Source organism: Calonectris borealis, chromosome 2 (genome assembly GCF_964195595.1).
Source record: "Calonectris borealis chromosome 2, bCalBor7.hap1.2, whole genome shotgun sequence".
NCBI lineage: Eukaryota > Metazoa > Chordata > Aves > Procellariiformes > Procellariidae > Calonectris > Calonectris borealis.
In genome coordinates this window covers 99,656,989-99,675,042 of record NC_134313.1, presented here as the reverse complement: position 1 = coordinate 99,675,042, position 18,054 = coordinate 99,656,989, and the positions used below count along the sequence as shown (strand labels likewise).

The 18,054-nt window shown below is 42.4% G+C and overlaps 2 protein-coding genes across 7 annotated transcripts in view; one reads left to right on the top strand and one right to left on the bottom strand.

Moving 5' to 3' along the window:
- Positions 1-6,806: 6,806 nt before the first annotated feature.
- On the top strand, positions 6,807-14,775 carry FAM8A1 (family with sequence similarity 8 member A1). Its single transcript, XM_075142719.1, has 5 exons — positions 6,807-7,425; positions 10,380-10,500; positions 12,800-12,923; positions 13,146-13,285; positions 13,612-14,775. Exons 1-5 carry the CDS (start codon positions 6,810-6,812, stop codon positions 13,754-13,756), a joined length of 1,146 nt encoding a protein of 381 aa, XP_074998820.1. The 5' UTR covers positions 6,807-6,809; the 3' UTR covers positions 13,757-14,775.
- The window catches only part of NUP153 (nucleoporin 153), a 48,273-nt gene continuing 44,763 nt past the window's right edge, over positions 14,545-18,054 (bottom strand). For all 6 annotated transcript variants that reach the window (XM_075142713.1, XM_075142709.1, XM_075142710.1 and 3 more), the window contains one exon: positions 14,545-17,640. In XM_075142713.1, the coding sequence (XP_074998814.1) occupies positions 17,556-17,640 (85 nt within the window). In that variant the 3' untranslated portion in view covers positions 14,545-17,555. The remainder of the gene's footprint in view (positions 17,641-18,054) is intronic.

Sequence of the window (18,054 nt, the reverse complement as noted above, 5' to 3'; positions counted from 1 at the left end):
ACTTTTATGCAGTAACAGTGTGTGCCTGACAGTCTGAACACACCTGAGAACTTTGTCAGTGGGCAGAGGTTTAAAAGATAAGCAAGAAGGCCTTGCATGGACAGACCCAAGGTAATTGCTTCAACTGGAGAAAAGGCTAACAAGTCCATGCATTATTGGACACCAGAAAAATTGGAGACAGACTTTTTAAATACGCAAATAGCTTTTATCCGGTACTCTTAGTCAGCCACATGACAAAAAATCTATAACCAGCTTTTGTCAGTTCTGGTCCTCATAAAAAACACTTGTCCTACATTTCCAGTAGGTTGGACTGTTCTTTCCCTGCAACCTGTCTTTAACTTCAAAAATATAAAGGAGTGCTAAATAAACAAAATAAATCCAAGGTTCTGATTCTACCCTACATGAATTTGTGTGTACAATTAAAGGTTAAAAACTCATTTTCTGAAAAATCAAGTATATCTTGAGATAGAAATAGTCAACAAGCTGCAGAATGATGATTTGATGAATTATCCCAACCACAATCAGTTGTGTCCACTAAGTCTTCAGCAGCAAGCTTGATCTGTGTTTAATGGTTGACTCCAGCAAGGAATGAACTGCTAAATGCTGAGCATCCCTAAGGTCCTATCGATCATTTCTTTTTACTGCATGTTATCACAAAAGATATGCTCCTTGATTTCAGCTCCACACTAAAATTGTGGTTATGCTTTAAATCAGTGCACCTGTCAAAACAGAAAACAGTGCATTTGGTGCATATATTGATATGGAACAAATGTGTATGGTGTAATTAGCCAGTTCATTTTTATAAACCTGCATGGGTCAAATATTCACCAGTATAGATGCTGTCAATCAGCCAGTAAAATACATGTAAAAGAGAAGGAGATTTTTTACTAAGTATCCAGATGTAAAAAGCTTTTTTCCTATGAAAAGCTTGAATGGATCTCATACTTTCTTAAATAGAACCTCTGTAAAAGTACTCATGAAGTACTCTGTACGAATACCTCATGAAATTCAACAAGGGGAACTGCAAAGTCCTGCACCTGGGTAACAACCATCCCATGCACAAGTATATGCTGGGGGCTGCCCAACTGGAGAGCAGCTTGGCAGAAAAGGACCTGGGAGTCCTGGTGGACACCAAGCTGAACATCAGCCAGTGATGTGCCCCTGTGGCAAAGGCGGCTGACGGTATCTTGGGCTGCATGAGGAAGAGCATTGCCAGCAGGTCGAGGGAGGTGATCCTTCCCCTCTGCTCAGCCCTGGTGAGGCCACATCTGGAGTACTGTGTCCAGTTCTGGGCTCCCCAGTACAAGAAAGGCAGGGACATATTGGAGAGAGTCCAGCAAAGGGCCACAAAGATGATGAAGGGACTGGAGCATCTCTTCCAGGGGGAAAGGCTGAGAGCGCTGGGGCTGTTCAGCCTGGAGAAGAGAAGGCTCAGGGGAGATCTCCTAATGTGTATAAATACCTGAAGGGAGAGTGCAAAGAGGACAGAGCCAGGCTCTCCTCAGTGGTGCCCAGTGACAGGACCAGAGGCAACAGGCACAAACTGAAACACAGGAGGTTCCCTCTGAACACCAGGAAACACTTTCACTGTGAGAGTAATTGAGCACTGGCACAGGTTGCCCAGAGAGGTGGTGGAGCCTCCATCCCTGGAGACATTCAAAAGCCGCATGGACATGGTCCTGGGCAACCAGCTGTAGGTGGCCCTGCTTGAGCAAGGGGGTTGGACCAGATGACCTCCAGAGGTCCCTGCCAACCTCAACCCTCCTGTGATTCTGTGATACTTGCTTAGTTATTTAGAATATTGGTTACTAAGAATTAGTGGCAATTAGAAGCATTGAGGTAGTGACTCCATGTATCCACCAGATGGCAGAAACCAGCTGAGGCCCAGGCCCTCGCAAGCTCTTGCTGTTCATGAAAAAATGCTGGACTACAGGATTTACAAAGGACGCGTATACTGTATGTCAAAGAACTGGTAAATTCTACTCTCTAAAAGTCACTGTAACAACATTTAAAGATTACTTTGATTTTGAAATTATCATCTTGGTAAAAGGAGAAGGTTTGATGGGGATGAACAAGGAAGAAGAAAAAACAACTACTTGTTACCAACGATTAATTTGATCTTTTGGTTTTTGAACACTGCTAAGCATATTTACATTAAAAGCACATTTAAAAAAAAATACCTGATTGAACTTCAAAGTAAAATTTAACAGAGCTATTGAAGATAAAGGAGTAAGTAATTTCAGGTCTGCATTTGAAAACCAGAAATCTTTTCAATGTCCTAGGGAATTAGGCACTTGCTAAGGCTTCCCAGTGCCATAGTTATTATCCAGACAAACCATTCTTGTTCTTACTCTTTTCTGAGTCCTCAATGTATCTGGATCTGCAAGAGTGCCTTCAATGTTACTGTACCATATGCATGTTCATAAACCTGTGCATCACATTTCTTTTCCAGAGATCAAGCATTCCTCCATTTGAAATCGTCCGGGGGCTCAACTCAGTATGCACCCTTAGTGCACTCTGCTGATGTGCTGTTCAGCTGGGCTCCTTCTAAAATGTGGAAGCAGCTGCCTCCAGACAAATGGAGGTAATGTTCACTCGATTACCTGATATGCTAGCAAGCAGAGCAGTTATCAAGAACATACAAGACAGATTCAGTTCCCCTGCTGGAAGTGATCTGGGCCCACTGCTGTGAAAATATTGCCCAAAAGTAGCTACTGCCCTCAGAAGGTGCCTATAAACAGGCTCCTGACATATGAAGTAGTCACTAGATAAAAATCATAAATAACACTCCCCGAAGAATGGGGGAAAACAAGAACCTGCTCCCTCTTTATGGTTGAAATAATCCTGAAAAAACTTTTTGGGTGCCAATTTTTTTAGAAGAACAGAAAACACTCCCTACTCCACCACCCAAAACTCAGTGGTGATCTTCTAGGCTTAACCCTGCTTCCCTAGGTCTTGCTACATGCCAGGGATCCTACCTGATCACCACTGACCACCAAAGACGACTCTCCTCCAAACCCCCTAGTTCCAGTGCTGCTTCAATGGAGGCACACTCATATTTCCTCTCTGGGAACACTGAAGAATGTGATAGGGAATTAGGTAACTGGTAAGGCTTCTGAGTGCCACACTCCTGCATAAAGCTGTTTTCTGGTTAGTCTTCATTCAAACCAGGTCAAGGTAAAAGGCAAATAAATGTATTTACACACAACTCCCAAAACAGGCAGTACTAAACAAGAAACCACACTAAAAATATACGTACCCTAAGATAAAAGTGGAAAAGTCCCTTTTTTTCTCCAGCTGATTTGCTATGGCCTTTTTATTAACTGTGACCACTAGGATTCTGTCTTCTGTCTGTCTTACACTTGAAGTTGCATCTATTAGAAAGAAAATGCCTCTCAGTGGACCATGATAGCTTTTAGAGCCAATCTCGCCTTCAAAATCCTCAGATTGACGAGACAGATTCGTTTCAGAATGAAAGGCTAAATTGATTTCATTTGGGAGAGAGTTCTGCCATTTTTCTACACTGAAATACATAATGTTATGTAAATGCATACATTTGGTTTTTGGCTGAAGTTTCATGTTCTGTACCTGGCTGCTTGCCCCAACAAGGGGTAAAGTTCTCACTCTTTGGTGACTCAGTCTGCATGTTTCAGTAATGAAGGATCTCTTTAACCAACATTTGCATTTAATTTCACTCTGTACATGAACATACATACTTGATACAAATGTCTAAATAGCATGAATATATGTAGGCTGCTGGGCACAACAATAATTAACCACGTTGGAATGACAAGAGGTTGCTGTTGATTAATGTCCAACAACTCTCATCCAAGGACTCTTTAAAAGAGCTCCTATTATTAGAACACTTCAGCATGATGCAGGAGATGTGATCTGCATAGCCCAAGCAAAAGAAGGAATTGAACTTCAGTTCCATATATCCACATGAATGCTTCAGCAATTCCTTGAGTTTAAAAATTGTTAGAACCCTGCCTTCAAAACAAGATGCTAGAATGCGTATCAAAAATGAGCAAGGATACATCTCTCTACCTCTGTACAACAGTGAGATTTACAGCAGGCCAGTGCTCTATTACTTCCTATTGGCTATAAAAGATTCCCCATTCAAGAGTGACAGATTGGGCTTTTCAGCATTACCTTAAAGAGCTTAAGATTCCAGATTCCAGTTAAGTTAAACCTTAACTATCGCAATATCAGCTTTTAGGTGCTTACCTCCCTCTTTTGATCTACTTCAAAACATTTCCTCTTGCCTAAATCTCATTTCTAAAGAGGAGGATATTTAACTGCCAAGGCATTCAACCACTTATTTTCATTAACTGGTACAATGAACTACCCAAGATTATGTCCCTTTCTGACTCTGCTCACAAGAGAAAGCAAACTAAAGTAGGGAGAAATCAGTGCTGCAGAAGACTATAAGTACTCCCATAACATGTGCAACAATCTGACACAGCAATGAAACAAGACCCTTTGTCATCAAAAGCTTAAGCTGTGAGTTCCCCACCTCTGGCAAGCCCTGCTGTTACAGCATCTCTATCATATGCATCCCAGAATAGAATAATCTAAATGCTTACAGAATTTGTGGGTCTTTTGTAGGTTATTTTTTTAACGCAGAAGAATGGAAAACTAATAACTGAAAAATTCGGGAATGAGGAAATATTACATTGTCTCTGTTACTTGTTACTCCCCTTCTCTCTGCTGCCAATGATTCCATTTCACCTTGACTACCCAGCATAATTGCATAGTGAGTTCTAACTGGTTATGCCTGTGTAATGCTATTGGTGAGCCTAAAATTTACACGTGGCTGGCAGCATATGAAGCCTGTAAGATCTTGTAATTGTACCTTAAGATCTGATCTGGCTTGCAAAACCTGTGGCCACAAACACACAAGAGGAAGAAGAAAAAAAAAAGGCCTGACACTGTTTGGTCCTGAAGGGTTTGTGGTGAAAATTCGATTTAGAAAAAAATTAAATAGACTGTAGCTGATGAAGGAAGAAGTAAAATATTATAAAGGAAGAAGCTCTGTTATGTTACTTTTACTGTCAGTTTTCCAAGCTAGTTTTTCTATTAGGAGTTAATAGCTGGTTTAAGACCATGTTTTCTTCTACCACTTGTCTATCTTCCTTTCTTTCTTTAATTCTTCATAGTCTTTCCTAATCATGCTAAAACTTCCTATGTTTCCCAAATCATTTACCCATATTGATTTCACCCAAGTCTATGTTACAAAACACATGCCAGTGTAATTAGAACCATATCTACCTAAATGAGTGCCAGCACCTAACTGCATTTAATTAAAATGGTATGGGTTATTTGCTAAGCCCTTTGTCAATTCACCTCAGCTTGTCTGTATGAGAGACTCACCCTGCAGAAACTACTTCAGTTTTTAAATGAATTAGGGTTTCATGGGAAAATAATTTTTTAGTTTAGTCTAACATCTCTCTGTTTTAGTCTAACAGAGAGAGGGAGAAACTTGTTTTTTTCAACTGTGCTATTTGCCATCTTAAAAATGGGAAACAGTCCATGTTTACAGTATATATTACTAGTTCATTTAGCATGGAGCTATGTTAACATCTGTGTTATATGGAACTTGTGGTCTAGTTGAGATGCTTAATAGTACACACGAATCTTAAACATTAAAAATTAATTTGGAGAACTGTTTAAACTTGCTGTAGGGCTCCTGGTTCTTTGTTCAGCGTTTTTGCACAGGAAGAACATGAGTGTGATAGAGGAAAAGAAAGCAACATTTAGACAACAAAATAAAGTTGTAGCAGGACACAAGAGCAGTTTAGCACCTTTTCTCTCTCTGAACAATTTCAACCCACTTCCTATTAGCAAAGAGAAAGTGTTTAGAAAGTTGCTAGAGGTCAGAAACAACAGCTGTAATCACAGGTGGCAGTAAGCAGAAAGACACAGGACTCCGTCCAGCTGCACCTGCTCAGAAGCAGGGCAATGCCTTATTCCTCACTTGGTTTTACGGGCTCGTCTACCACAGCCTTAAGTTAAGAGTAACGCATCTGGGCCAAAGTCAGCGGAAGGGAGAAGTTCAGCTCTGCCCCCGCAGCGTGCCTTGCCAGGCACTTTCGGAGGGGAGCGTTACGGAAAGGAAGACGCGCACAGAAGACGGAGTCTCCCTTTCCCATAGCACAACGTGCTGCAAGTGACCCCACCGCCCGAGGCCAGCTTTCACAGCCGCGGCCCAGCTACGAAACCGGGACTGGGGCTTTGGCTGAGAAGAACGGCTTATTCCCAGGAGGCGGCTGGCCGCCGGCCGGGAGGGGCGCGGGCTCGGGCCGAGCGCCGCCGCCGCCGCTCCCGCTGAGGGGATCGCAGCTCCCCCCGCTGCCTCCGGGCGGCGCGACACCGCCGCGACGTTTGCGGGAAGAACCGGGGGCGGGGAAGCCTGCTGTTTATGCTGAGGGAAAACTACGTGCCTTCTGTGCGTACGCTGCTGCCGGGAGAGCTCTCAGGAGCGCAGGCTGCCCGGCGCCCACCGCGTTCAGCCGTTAGCTCCCTTCCACCTCGGGGCTGGCTTTTTACCCCGAGAGCGCTTGGAACCGCCCCGGCAGGCCGCGTCCCTCCCTCGACGCTAGGTGATACCATCTCACTGGGGGGGGGCAGAGGGGGGGAGAGGAAGCGTGGTTCTTTCCTAGCGCAGCGGCAGAAAAGGGGTTTACTGGAGAGTGGTACGCTCCTCGTCAGCCTGGGTACTCGAAGGACTCCGCCTAGTGTTCCTCCGCTTCCGCTGCTTCCCCCCCTCCTCCGCGGTAAGTGGGAGAGGCGAGGCATCTCCCCAGCGCATGCGCGGTGAGGGAAGGCACTCGGTGTCAGAGGGGATGGAGGAGATGGCGGAGCCCGGTGCGGAGCCGGGCTCGGGCCGGATCGGCGCTGGGGCGGCAGCGATGGCGGAGGGCGACAGCGAGAGGAGTGACAGCGTCGCCAGAGGAGAGGCCGCCGCTGCGTCGTCACCGCCGTGCTCCCCTCCGGCGGCCGTTGGGGGCGAGGGCGGCGGGGCGAAGCCGCTGAGCGCGGCGGAGTACGCGCGGCGCGTGCACCAGTGGCTCTGGGACTCGTACTGCGGGTACCTCAGCTGGCAGGGCTGCCTGCCCGCCCTCCTCGCCGCCTCTGCCGCCGCGCCCGCCTGCCCTGCCGGCCCCCCTCGCGTCGCCGGGACGCCGCCCCCTCCCTCTCCGCCGCCGGGGGCGGCCGCCGCCCCGTCCTACTACAGCCCCTTCTACCTCTTCGCTCCGGCGCCTGCCCACACGGCCACCGCCGGTCCGGGGCCCCGCGCCGCAGCCGCTGCCGCCGCCCCCGCTTGGCCGGGAGCGGCGGGCAGGTTGGCCCCCCTGCCCAGGGCGGCCTCCAGCGGCGCCGCCAGCGGCAGCGGCGCCCCCAGGGAGACGGGGCGGCCGGCAGGTGAGTGGGGGCGAGCGGGGGTCGGGGCCCGATCTGGGTCGCTTCGCATAGGGAGAAAGGGAGCGGCCGGCCTGGCCCTTGGCACCGGTCGGCAGGCGGTTGGCAGCGCCCGAGCCCCTGGTTAGCCGCCGCCTGCCGTGCGGCATGGGCAGGGGCCTGGAGCCGGAGGCGTCGGTCCCCCCCCGCCAGTGCCGCTGGCTTGCTGCCGGCAGCGCCTTCGGTCTCCGCGGGCCCCCCCGCCGTAGTTCTAGGAAACGGTATCTCGAGAAGGAAGCTGGGGGTTTTGCAACGTTGGGGGTCGCTGCCCTTCTGTGGGCTGCAAACTCGGGCGAGTAGCCGTGCCTTGTAAAAGGTGACCAAATACCGTATTTGTAAATCCAGAACTTAATCCATAAGCAGGTTTGAGAGGGTTGACTGGTCTCTATAGTTTATAACTTTAGTACTTGTAAGATGTTTTCATGGATATGAAGGAGTTTATTTTTTTTCCGGTGAAACTTGTGGTCACGGGCTTGTAATGCATCTAGCTTTACAAGTAGCCTGTTTGGATGATGAAATCTAAACTGACTTTATTAGTTTTAGTGTGTTCTTGGTGCTAAAATAAAATAATTTAATTAAATTGAAGCAGAGAAGTAAAAACATGCATACTTTCAATAAGCTAGTGGTAGGACCTGAGATAAACAAAAGTCTGTTATGGCTGTAAATATTGAAGACTCTGCATAGCAGTGCTTCTGTTTATATTTGTTCGAGAGTAAGGCAGACTTGCTCTGATCACATCAGAGAGAAAACCTGGAGCAAACGAACATTTCTTAACGAGTTGAGGAGCGCTTAGGTGACATACCCTGAATGTTTGGTAGCACCTTGAGTAACGGTGGAAAACGGTGGAGCAGAACACTGCTAAAGGACTTTGGAGAAAAGCCAGATCTCCTTTCATTCTGCAGGGCAAAGTACAGCATTACTGAGCTGTAACATTATTTATAAGCTGGGTGTGAGGGGAGAACGGTTTTAGTTGCTTTTTCTTTTGAAGGGAAGGGAATCTAGCTCCTGAACTGCTTCTTGTGGGTTTGAGCAGGTGTTGTTTAAACAAGGTTGTAACACGAAGTAGTGTTTTCTTTAGTTGTGCCCTGATTCTGAGTTATAGATTGTTTATAAACAGATGTTTCCAGTCATTGAAAAAGAGGATATGGACAAAGGCTAGACTGAAATGATTCTTGGATTTTTACCTAGTTCTTCAGGAACTAGTTGTATATGTTAAAGGTAATTTATGGCACAAATAGTACTTGATACTGCTGAATATGGTTATTCTGAATGCTAAATATTGTTGCAACACCCAGCCTTCTTAAGGGAACTCTGTATGTGATATAGTGATACAATTATAAAAAAAAAGACCACTGTGCCGGTGCTTTGGCTCCAGATTGCAAATGGATGTATTTGGAACAGCTGAAGCGATTACGGCTCCTTCTTTTCTGCTGCAGGTTATTGCCCACACAGCAGGCTTGGCAGGGTGGGTCATGTATCCGTCCCTACGCCACTGCAGTTTACAGCCCGGTGTGCTTATGTAAGCTGAAATAAGTGACAGCTGATGTTAATGTTGCAGGTTTTAAACTGGGGTGTCAAACCGTGGAATTGGTAACTGCCTCTTCCAGCTCAATCTGCCTGCTGGCGTGTGTCAGAGCACCAATATTAACAGCACTCTGGGCAGTGGCAGGCCTTTTGTGGACGGTCGTCATGATTTAAGACGCTTCCTCCCCTCGCCCCTCCCTGCCTTACTGCAGGAGATTACTGCTCTTCTGCTGGGAACAGTAGAGCAAAAAGTGCGTCCAAGCCTCAGCTGCTCTGCCTGGCTGACTGGTGGAAACCCATCTTTATTCCTAGCTTAATGTGAGATCCTAGATTGGCATTATCAGTCTCAGCAGTTGAACCGTGGAGGCTTATTCTAAGTGAAATTTGATGATACTTTTTGAGATTGGAGAGAGGAATGTTTCTCTTTCCTTTTCTCCTGTCCCTGGGGGGGGGGGGGGGGTTGGCATTCTCAGAAACACTACAAACGCAGTTGCTATTTTCCACAAGTTACATCTAGTAATACGTGGGTATTTCTAAATGAAGTTTTGATGCAAGTCCTTTCTGGTTTTATGTGAGTAGTCATGTTTGTTGTTTAGGAAATACAGAGGGGTAGATGGGTTCAGATAAAATTATTTTGCAACACTATTCCTTGGAAACTTTCTAAGATACTCTAATATTTTCTTTGCTAACACTACTTCAGATGATTAAAGCAACAAAAGCTTGTAACTGTGACTACTTATTTTGCCCCTATTTGCACTTGGCCAATTAAATAGGAGAAATGTTAACACATTTTCTGGCTCGTGGTAGGGCAGCATGCTGTGTTTTATTATAATAAGATGTCTATAGGAATGTTTATGCCAGGTATGACTAGTATTTTCATCTGCTCCTGTTTCTGGGTCTCACTTGAGACAAAATAGGCTGTGTTTTGCTTTCAGAGAGCTGGTACTTGGTACATGTGGAAGCTTTGCTGCTGAGCAATATAAAAGTTCTGGTAGATCTAAGATCTGATTTTCCTTTTATCCGAACTCTCAGATTTACTGAAATCTGTTTCTATGAAGCTGTTCTAAAGGAAAGAACACAAAAATTGATGCATCTTCAATGTGCTTTGGTTCTTTAGCAGGGTGGGATTTTGCCTGTAATCCTATTTATGAGGGGACTTGGAGTTCTGAAAAGTTTGATTTAATTTAAGAAGGTTCTTATAACTCAATTTAAACAACTCGGATCGTTTTTTTTCTCATACGCTTTTAGAGGTTTTCTCGAAGAAGATGTGAGCTGAGATCAAGATCTTGATAATGTTGTTGCAGTGAGGTTAATGTGAAATGTTCTTTAGGTGATAGTGTTAATTTTGTGTTAGTGCAGTAAAATCTGGGTGATGTTAACTATTTCTGTTACAGGTCGGGAGTTCATTATCCCTTCGCTGGCGCACAGGTTCATAGCAGAGATGGTGGATTTTTTTATTCTGTTCTTTATAAAGGCAACCATTGTTTTAAGTATTATGCACCTCAGTGGAATAAAGTAAGTTGAACAATTTAAAGCTTTATTACATACAGCTTTAAACTCTTCATGCTCTTTGAGGTGTCATGATGTGTATGTGGTATGCTTATGCATATGATGGCACTTAGTAATTGTCAAAAGTTGAGGAAAAAGCACCACTAAGTTAACCGCCTTTTAAACACTTTCTCATTTTGGGTCAGCTGATGAAACAAAGAATTTGTACAGGTGTCTTCATAGGCTCACAAACTGCTTACTAAGGATAGATTAGACTTGCAGTCTTATTTTTGGGAGGCAATAGCAAGATTTTTAAAAAGTCCTCTAAAAATTTCAAAGAAAAAATATTGACAATAAATTTGTTTTTTAAACAGCCTTTAAAAATGTACTGGATCTGGCTGGGATGGATTTAATTTTCTTCATAGTGTCTCCTGTGGTGCTGCGTTTCAGGTTTGTGACTAAACCAATGCTAACCCACAAGAGAAAAAAATTTAGATCCTGCATGTCAGATATGTATGTACTTTTAAAATACAGCCTGATAGCTAGGAATGCTACCGTGCTGCGGTCTTTACTAGGCATAAAGTTGGGTTTCTAAAGAAGTATGATTAAGCATCATGTGTATCAACTATACACTAGACTGAGAGATTCTTCATTTCACATTCTTACACTCAGATGTAATCATTTATTTCAAAGACTGTTTCTTTTTTATCTGCTTCTTTAACTGTAGATACCTTATTCCGTAGCTTGCTTAGTTCCTCTGCTTTGGGTTGGTGTGATCAAATATTTCGGTCTGATTAGGAGATGAGAGCTTGGTGTAGTCGGTAGTTCCATTACTGTACAAACACATTTCAGAATCTAAGTTTTCTGCTAAAGAACCTTCCAAATGTTAACTGACTGTAAAATGGTACTATACAGATAACATCTTTCAGGCACCTCAAACTGCTACTTGAAGGGTGTGTGGAAGAGGGTCAAATCCAAAACAATAAATATGTCAATGATCAGTGGTTTTTGTTCGGATAAGCATGCAATTAAAATGCCAAACTCTCAGTGCTGTTTAGTTGCCAAAACCTCCATCTCTAATCTGACAGCTTGTATTTCCATCTTGTTTTTAGTAGGCTGAGAGTGATACAAAATGCAGTACTGGAAAGATGGGTAACAACTATGTGTATATTGCTTCTGTTAAGTAGTGAGGGTGATGGAAAGAGAGCCAATCTCTTCAATTAATTTACAGTATATTCAATATTACTACTTTTGCAAGAGCCAGTAAGTTGCTTACAAGTAACTTCAGAGAAACATTTTGGGTTTTTTTTTCTTTTGCTTGTGAGATGTGGTGTGCTTGAGGTTAGGCTGAGGAGTTGTCATGAAAAAAATACATCCTTGCAGGCTCAAGACAGAGACTTCAGGCCAAGGTTGTATTGAAGGGACATGCAGGTTGTGCCACACTGTTTTCTTAATTCCTTAAATCTTTTTCAATCCTTAAGCCTGAATAAAGAGGAGGACAAGTAGTACAAATATAGATGGACTGTTTTGAAGTGGGACTGCACATTTCTGTGTGAGTAGTGCTTCTCACTTAGATGCATGAGTGAAAAGTCCTTGCCTACATACATGTTGGAAGTATGCCCATTTAATTGTTAAATAAATTAAAGATAAGATTGTGAAATCGGTAGAGTTTCTCTTGTGAAAATATTCAGTTGACTCCAAATTGATGCTTTATGTAGCTTTGTTAGGGTAAACAACTGAAGGTTTCAATTGCTTTAGGTGAAAAACTTCCTCTTGCATGCCGAGGTGCCTGCCTCTAGAAGAGTATGGTGAGCAGTAAAGACTACTAAGAATGAGGAACCCTGATCATACAAGGGAGGATAGGTCTCCCTTGCTTGCTTAGGGAGACTTGCAACTCCTTCCTTGCATTTATAGAGAAGAGTGTCGCCTTTTCTTTTTCCTTGAGAGTTCCTGTAAGGAAGAGACTTGGATGCCTTCCATTTGTACAGAGTTAGATGATCACACGCAGAATCTTTTGTTTATCTCCCAAGAAGCATGAGAGTTTTCAGAACAATTCTGCAGCTCACTGCCCAGGGACACCACTGTGCAAAAGTGGTAATAAAGAATGATCTTTTCTTAACAAAAAAGACAAAACAAACTAGGCAGCAACTCGGAAGGAAACCAAACCTAGTGTTCTGAATTTTAATGGCTTGTTTAGTATCAGAGAAGCCAAGGAGCTTTTGGTTTTTTACTAATGCCAGAACTGAAGGAGTGAATTCTAGTATTAAAGGGGTAACATTGGTATTGGGAGAAAGACGGTTTTAAAGTTCAGTCTTATTTTGTACAGGGACATCTCTAAATTTGCCATGCATTACATAATAGAAGAAATAGATGAAGATACGTCCATGGAAGATTTGCAGAAAATGATGATAGTAGCTCTCATCTACAGGTTACTAGTCTGCTTCTATGAGGTAACAACTCATCGACATTAACTTCTATAATTAATAGTTGTCAATTGTTGAATAAATGTTGAAAAAATTCTATCACCATTGGCCTATAAAGTAAATCCTCTTTACAGTATTTTGGATTATGTTGAAGCTTATGACATTCACATAGTTTTGATGAAAACCAAGTTTGCTAGACCAATCAACGACATGGTGTTGTGTGGAATTAAAGTAACTTTTCTTTTACAGATAATCTGTATTTGGGGAGCAGGTGGAGCAACCCCAGGGAAATTCTTGCTCGGACTGCGAGTTGTGACATGTGATACATCTGTACTTATTGCGCCCAGCCGTGTGTTAGTCATTCCGTCTTCTAATGTCAGTATGACAACGTAAGTGCTCTTAGCTCAGTCACGTTGCTTTCAGGTTAATAGTGTGGAAAGCATGTGATTTGGAAGGAAATACACCATTTCTTTATTAGTGGCCTTTGCAATAATTAGATTGCAAGAGCTATTGTTAGATTCTGTGACCCAAGAGTAAAATAGCAATTATTCAATCGTGAATATTTTTCAGGTTAGCTGATGAAATAATCTCCTCTGAACTCTGGAGACTGATTTTGTGCTGTGCAAAACTGAGGCACTAAACTCAAATGTAAACTACCTACTAATATAAGCAGAAATGCGAAAATAAGGCATTGAATGTTTTGTTCTCATTTCAGGTCCACAATACGAGCTTTGATCAAGAATTTTTCTATTGCTTCATTTTTTCCTGCATTCATTACACTGCTGTTTTTCCAGCATAACAGAACAGCCTATGATATTGTAGCAGGGACTATTGTGGTAAGAAGAAATGGAATCAGATGATACCCGAAGATGAGATTTCCATACTGGTTTTGAACATCCCCTCCCACCCCCAGCGAACAAAGACCTACCCCAAAACTGAAATTGAGGTGTCTATTGGAATCTTTTGCCCAAATGAAATGGGAACTGATTTGGAAGCTAAAGAAAATGTTTTACTCCGGTATGATGCCAGCAGCTACCTTCAAAGTATTGGAGTTTTCATAAATGCCAAAGAAGTTTGGGAGAAACAATACATACTAAATCTGGAAGTATTAACCTCCGATTGATGAGAAAGGAAGTGGCTGTATTAACTGCAGAAAGGAGCTGTTCTGTTCCTCAGTCTGTGGAAAGCAGATACCTAGAAATACTCCACCTTAAAAGAAATGTCGCTCCTACAGTTGTGGCAGGTAACTAGAAAATCCAGTTGTTTTCCAAGCAGTCGCCTAAGTTGTATGATAAACTCTGAGGGGAAGAGAACTGCAGTATTAGACAGTAAGGCAAATCGTGTTAATTAAATTGCCATGTCTGTAGAGAGAGATGAGCAGTGTTTATCATGTCCCTTATTATTGCTTCACAGATCATATTCCCTCACCTCTTTAAGTATTTTATCAGAACATTGATGTGAAAGTTTTTTGCATGACTGTCTTTAGCATTGTCACTTTTTTCATGTCAAAGCTAAAAAAGAGGTGAAATAATAGCTGCTTTTTCTCTGGGAAGGGTATGTTACACTGCAGTGTTAGTGAATTGGTGTGTGTAAATAATTTTGGAGCTGTGAACAGTACAGAACATGCTAATGAAAGGTAACTTAACTCTTTTGCTTCTGTTTGGAGTGAAAGCACTTGTCTATTTCATGCCTATAATACCAAGCAAACCAACTGAATGTGTTTCAGGAGCATGCAGAAAACATTGACTGAAATGTGTTATGGGTGTAAATCTACGAAGTACAAATACTGGTTATTTTCACTTTGTAATTCTGGCTAATTGTTTGTATATTCAGAATAACTTAAATACTGAATAAAGAAGCCTAATATTTTGCATGATTACATAGCTTTGATAATTTGTTTGTTCTCATGTTATTAGTATCTTGGGAAAGGCATATAAGCAACAATGTTAATGTTTTATTAAAATTTTAGTAAGAGTTTGGAATTCTTCTAGAGCCTGTTTTTGTGTGTTCTTCCCTCAGGTGTAACTATGCCACTCTGGCTGAAGTTCTTACCCTACCCTCTGTTTTGGAGGTTGACAATAGAAGTGTTTGAGAGCTTGGTTCTCTCTCTTGTCTTCAGGTGAAATAACTTAATCAGTAATAATATTCTGCAATATTTTAGTTTGACAAGTGGTGGTGTTCTGTTTATTAACATAATGTTCTGTGTATGTGTTCTGATCTTCATTTACAATGATGTTTTGAGAGGTCTGAATAAAGCAAGCACCCTTTTGAGGTTGTTAGACCACTTGACGATGTTTAACTGAAACAGAACTTCAGAGATGTCTCTCAACTGTTCTTTGAAAGAATGGCACTGTTGACTTAAGCATTGAAGTTAAAAGTTCAGGCATGGCAATCAGCCTGACGGCAGCTAAAGCTGTCAGAACTAAGTAACGTCCCTTCTGGGGTGAGTGGTGCCCATTTACAACTTGAGTATGAACACAAAAAGAACTTTTGTTCTGTTTACTGTAGCAGTGACCTAAAAACAAGGATTCAAGATGGGGCGGAGGAAGGGAAAAGCAATGCTGTTGGCTAAAACCTTACTGCTACCAATTCAGGTATAAGGGAAACACACTACCCATTCCACAGCAGGTAAAGCAAAAAATTACAATTCAAGGACACAGAGCCTGTCCATAGAAATATGTATACATTATGCTGTTGCAAATACTAGCTTTTAGTTTGTTTCTTACACAAGTTGCATTGAAGATGCAGCTTTTTTCTGTTTGTAGGATGAGTACTTGGCAGGTGATAGAGAAGTGAAATTTGTGGCATTTTTCAGATTTAGACTCTGGAAATATATAACTGTATATAATCCCTCCACAGCTACAGTGGCAGGATGTGACTGAATAGCAGCTTATGTATGTTGCTGAATATTTTCTATTTATAGAAATAGTGACTGGAGCTCTACCCGTGTAAGACTCCCACGAAAACAAAAGTTAGCCTCTGTCCTCCTGTCAAGTCTAGTTGGTGGTTAGAAAAGTATCTCGTTCCGTAATCCTGGCACCTGCAGTTGTACAAGTGCTGAGCAGCAGTGGGGTGAACAGCAGAAGCACCAGCAAGAAAACCCAGCAAGGCAGCTGAAGACACTGAAAGCTTCAGTTCTAGCTGTAGCAAGCAATCAGATCTCAACCATAACCTGAATGCTGTGGCTTAGTAAAAGTTCAGCTGTGATCCCCAAACAAACGAGCATTTCCTCTCATTTTACTAGAATAATATCTGTTTTCTTAAGAAGCTCCTCTAACTGCTACGGAAGTGGAAAAAAAACAAATTACTCATTTACAATTGGGTGTACTTTTCCCTCTTGCCTTTTTTTTTTTTCATAGTTCTGTAAAAATTAACAGCAACCATTGCAGCTAGACAGCTGACACACTGGCATATAGCTTCAAGCTTAAGTCTACTTAAAACTCTCCTCCTAACAGGGAACCTCTAACTAATTTAAGATCCTCTAAAATCAGCATCAGTGTCACCGTCAAAAAAGTAGAGGGTGGAGAAAGCCTGTGACATCACTCAGGTTGACTGCACCATCTTGTACAGCTGCAGCTGCCTTCATAGAGAGTTAAAACTGCCAGACAATATTTCATAGTTTTTATTGATGGCATTTATCCCATGGTTTAACATGTTAATTATACTGTAATAAACATGGCTTTAATATTAAACTTTTCCTTATTATCCAAAGTCACCACAGTCCATTTCAGTAAATATAAAAATATATACTTAATACTTTGTACAATACTGGTTTTTGGTCCAAACAAAAATGGATCAGAAAAGCCAATAAACTTACTTTAAGAATTCCCAATTTTAAAGATTTTCTAAATGGATTTAGGCAACTTTGAATAATGGGATTTACATAAAATCTGAGACAATACTAAACAAAAATGGCCGTAACACACAAAATTAAAATTTCAATTTCACAGATTTGTTATGCCAAAAAAGTACATAGAGAAACAAAATTGTATTTACACATGTTTCATAATAAAATAACAAAGGCGAGACACGTGATAAAGGGCTGTAAGAATGAAAATATAGAAATAGCATATAATTATTAAATGAAGAACTACAGATCTAACAAGTCCTTAGCATGGATCATCCTTTAATCAGTCTTCCTCTATCAGAAAATTTTAGTGCACGATACACCCAAACTCACTCACTTCACACATACACCAGCACAAACTCAGCATAGAAATCATTCGTTATCAACATTCTCTACTCTATACAGCATCCCTCGCTGATATAATTACAATTTCGAGGCGTCAGTAAACGCAGATGAGCGCACATAGTGGTGCAGATGAAGAGGTATTGTACAAGCCATTCACTGTGCAGGCTCTACTCACGGCTATAGCCAGACCATGCCGAGTCAGTGACAGAAATAACTCGCGGGAGTCTAAAATAGTTTTGCTTGAGAACAGCTCTGTTGCCAACTCTATTCGTTACCAAAAAAACTAAGTGGGGGGAGGGAAGGGAAGGGAAGGGAAAAGAAAGGAAGGGAAGGGAAGGGCAGGGCAGAAGAGTTTCATGTTCCTTTAGGCAGATCCGACTTCAGCTAACCCAGCATGAGGTACGATCCCAACAACTGAACAATGCAGGGTAGTAGCTGCTTCAAAAGTTGCTTTACCAATCGGGCGGTTATTTTCTACGTCTAACTGCAGTCTTTATCTTCCGACCAGAAACCGAAGATCCAGAGGCAGAGAAAACATTTTTCCCATTAGTCCTATCAAAAGAAATCAGCAGTTCAGAGTTTAGGACAGCGTAGCTGAAAATTCAGAAGCAGCACTGAGCAGATACTCCAGAACAACTGTTTCATAGTCTGGTCTCACTAGTTACCAGCTGGCAACAAATGGCATATGATGAACAGGAGGAAGAGAGTTCCAGAAACCAAAAGCAATTACATCTCTCTTATTCAGAAGGTAAGTAGCAGCATAATGGCTAGATACAGATTTTACCTCTCAAGAGCAAGACAATTTCACATATGTTGATGTGTGGTATTTCTGACAACTAGGCTCCTTTACAGATACTGTTGCTTAGTTAGCCATCAGGCTGATACAAGGAAGGATGCCCAATTTAGTTTCAAACTCCAAGGTTTATCTGAACACCTCACGATTTAACAGCAGCAGAGGCTGAACAC

Coding starts and splice junctions, on each gene's coding strand:
- FAM8A1 (XM_075142719.1), top strand. CDS start 6,810: ATGCGCGGTGAGGGAAGGCACTCGGTGTCAGAGGGGATGGAGGAGATG. Junction 7,426..10,379: donor GGAGACGGGGCGGCCGGCAG/GTGAGTGGGGGC, acceptor TTTCTGTTACAG/GTCGGGAGTTCATTATCCCT. Junction 10,501..12,799: donor ATGCACCTCAGTGGAATAAA/GTAAGTTGAACA, acceptor TATTTTGTACAG/GGACATCTCTAAATTTGCCA.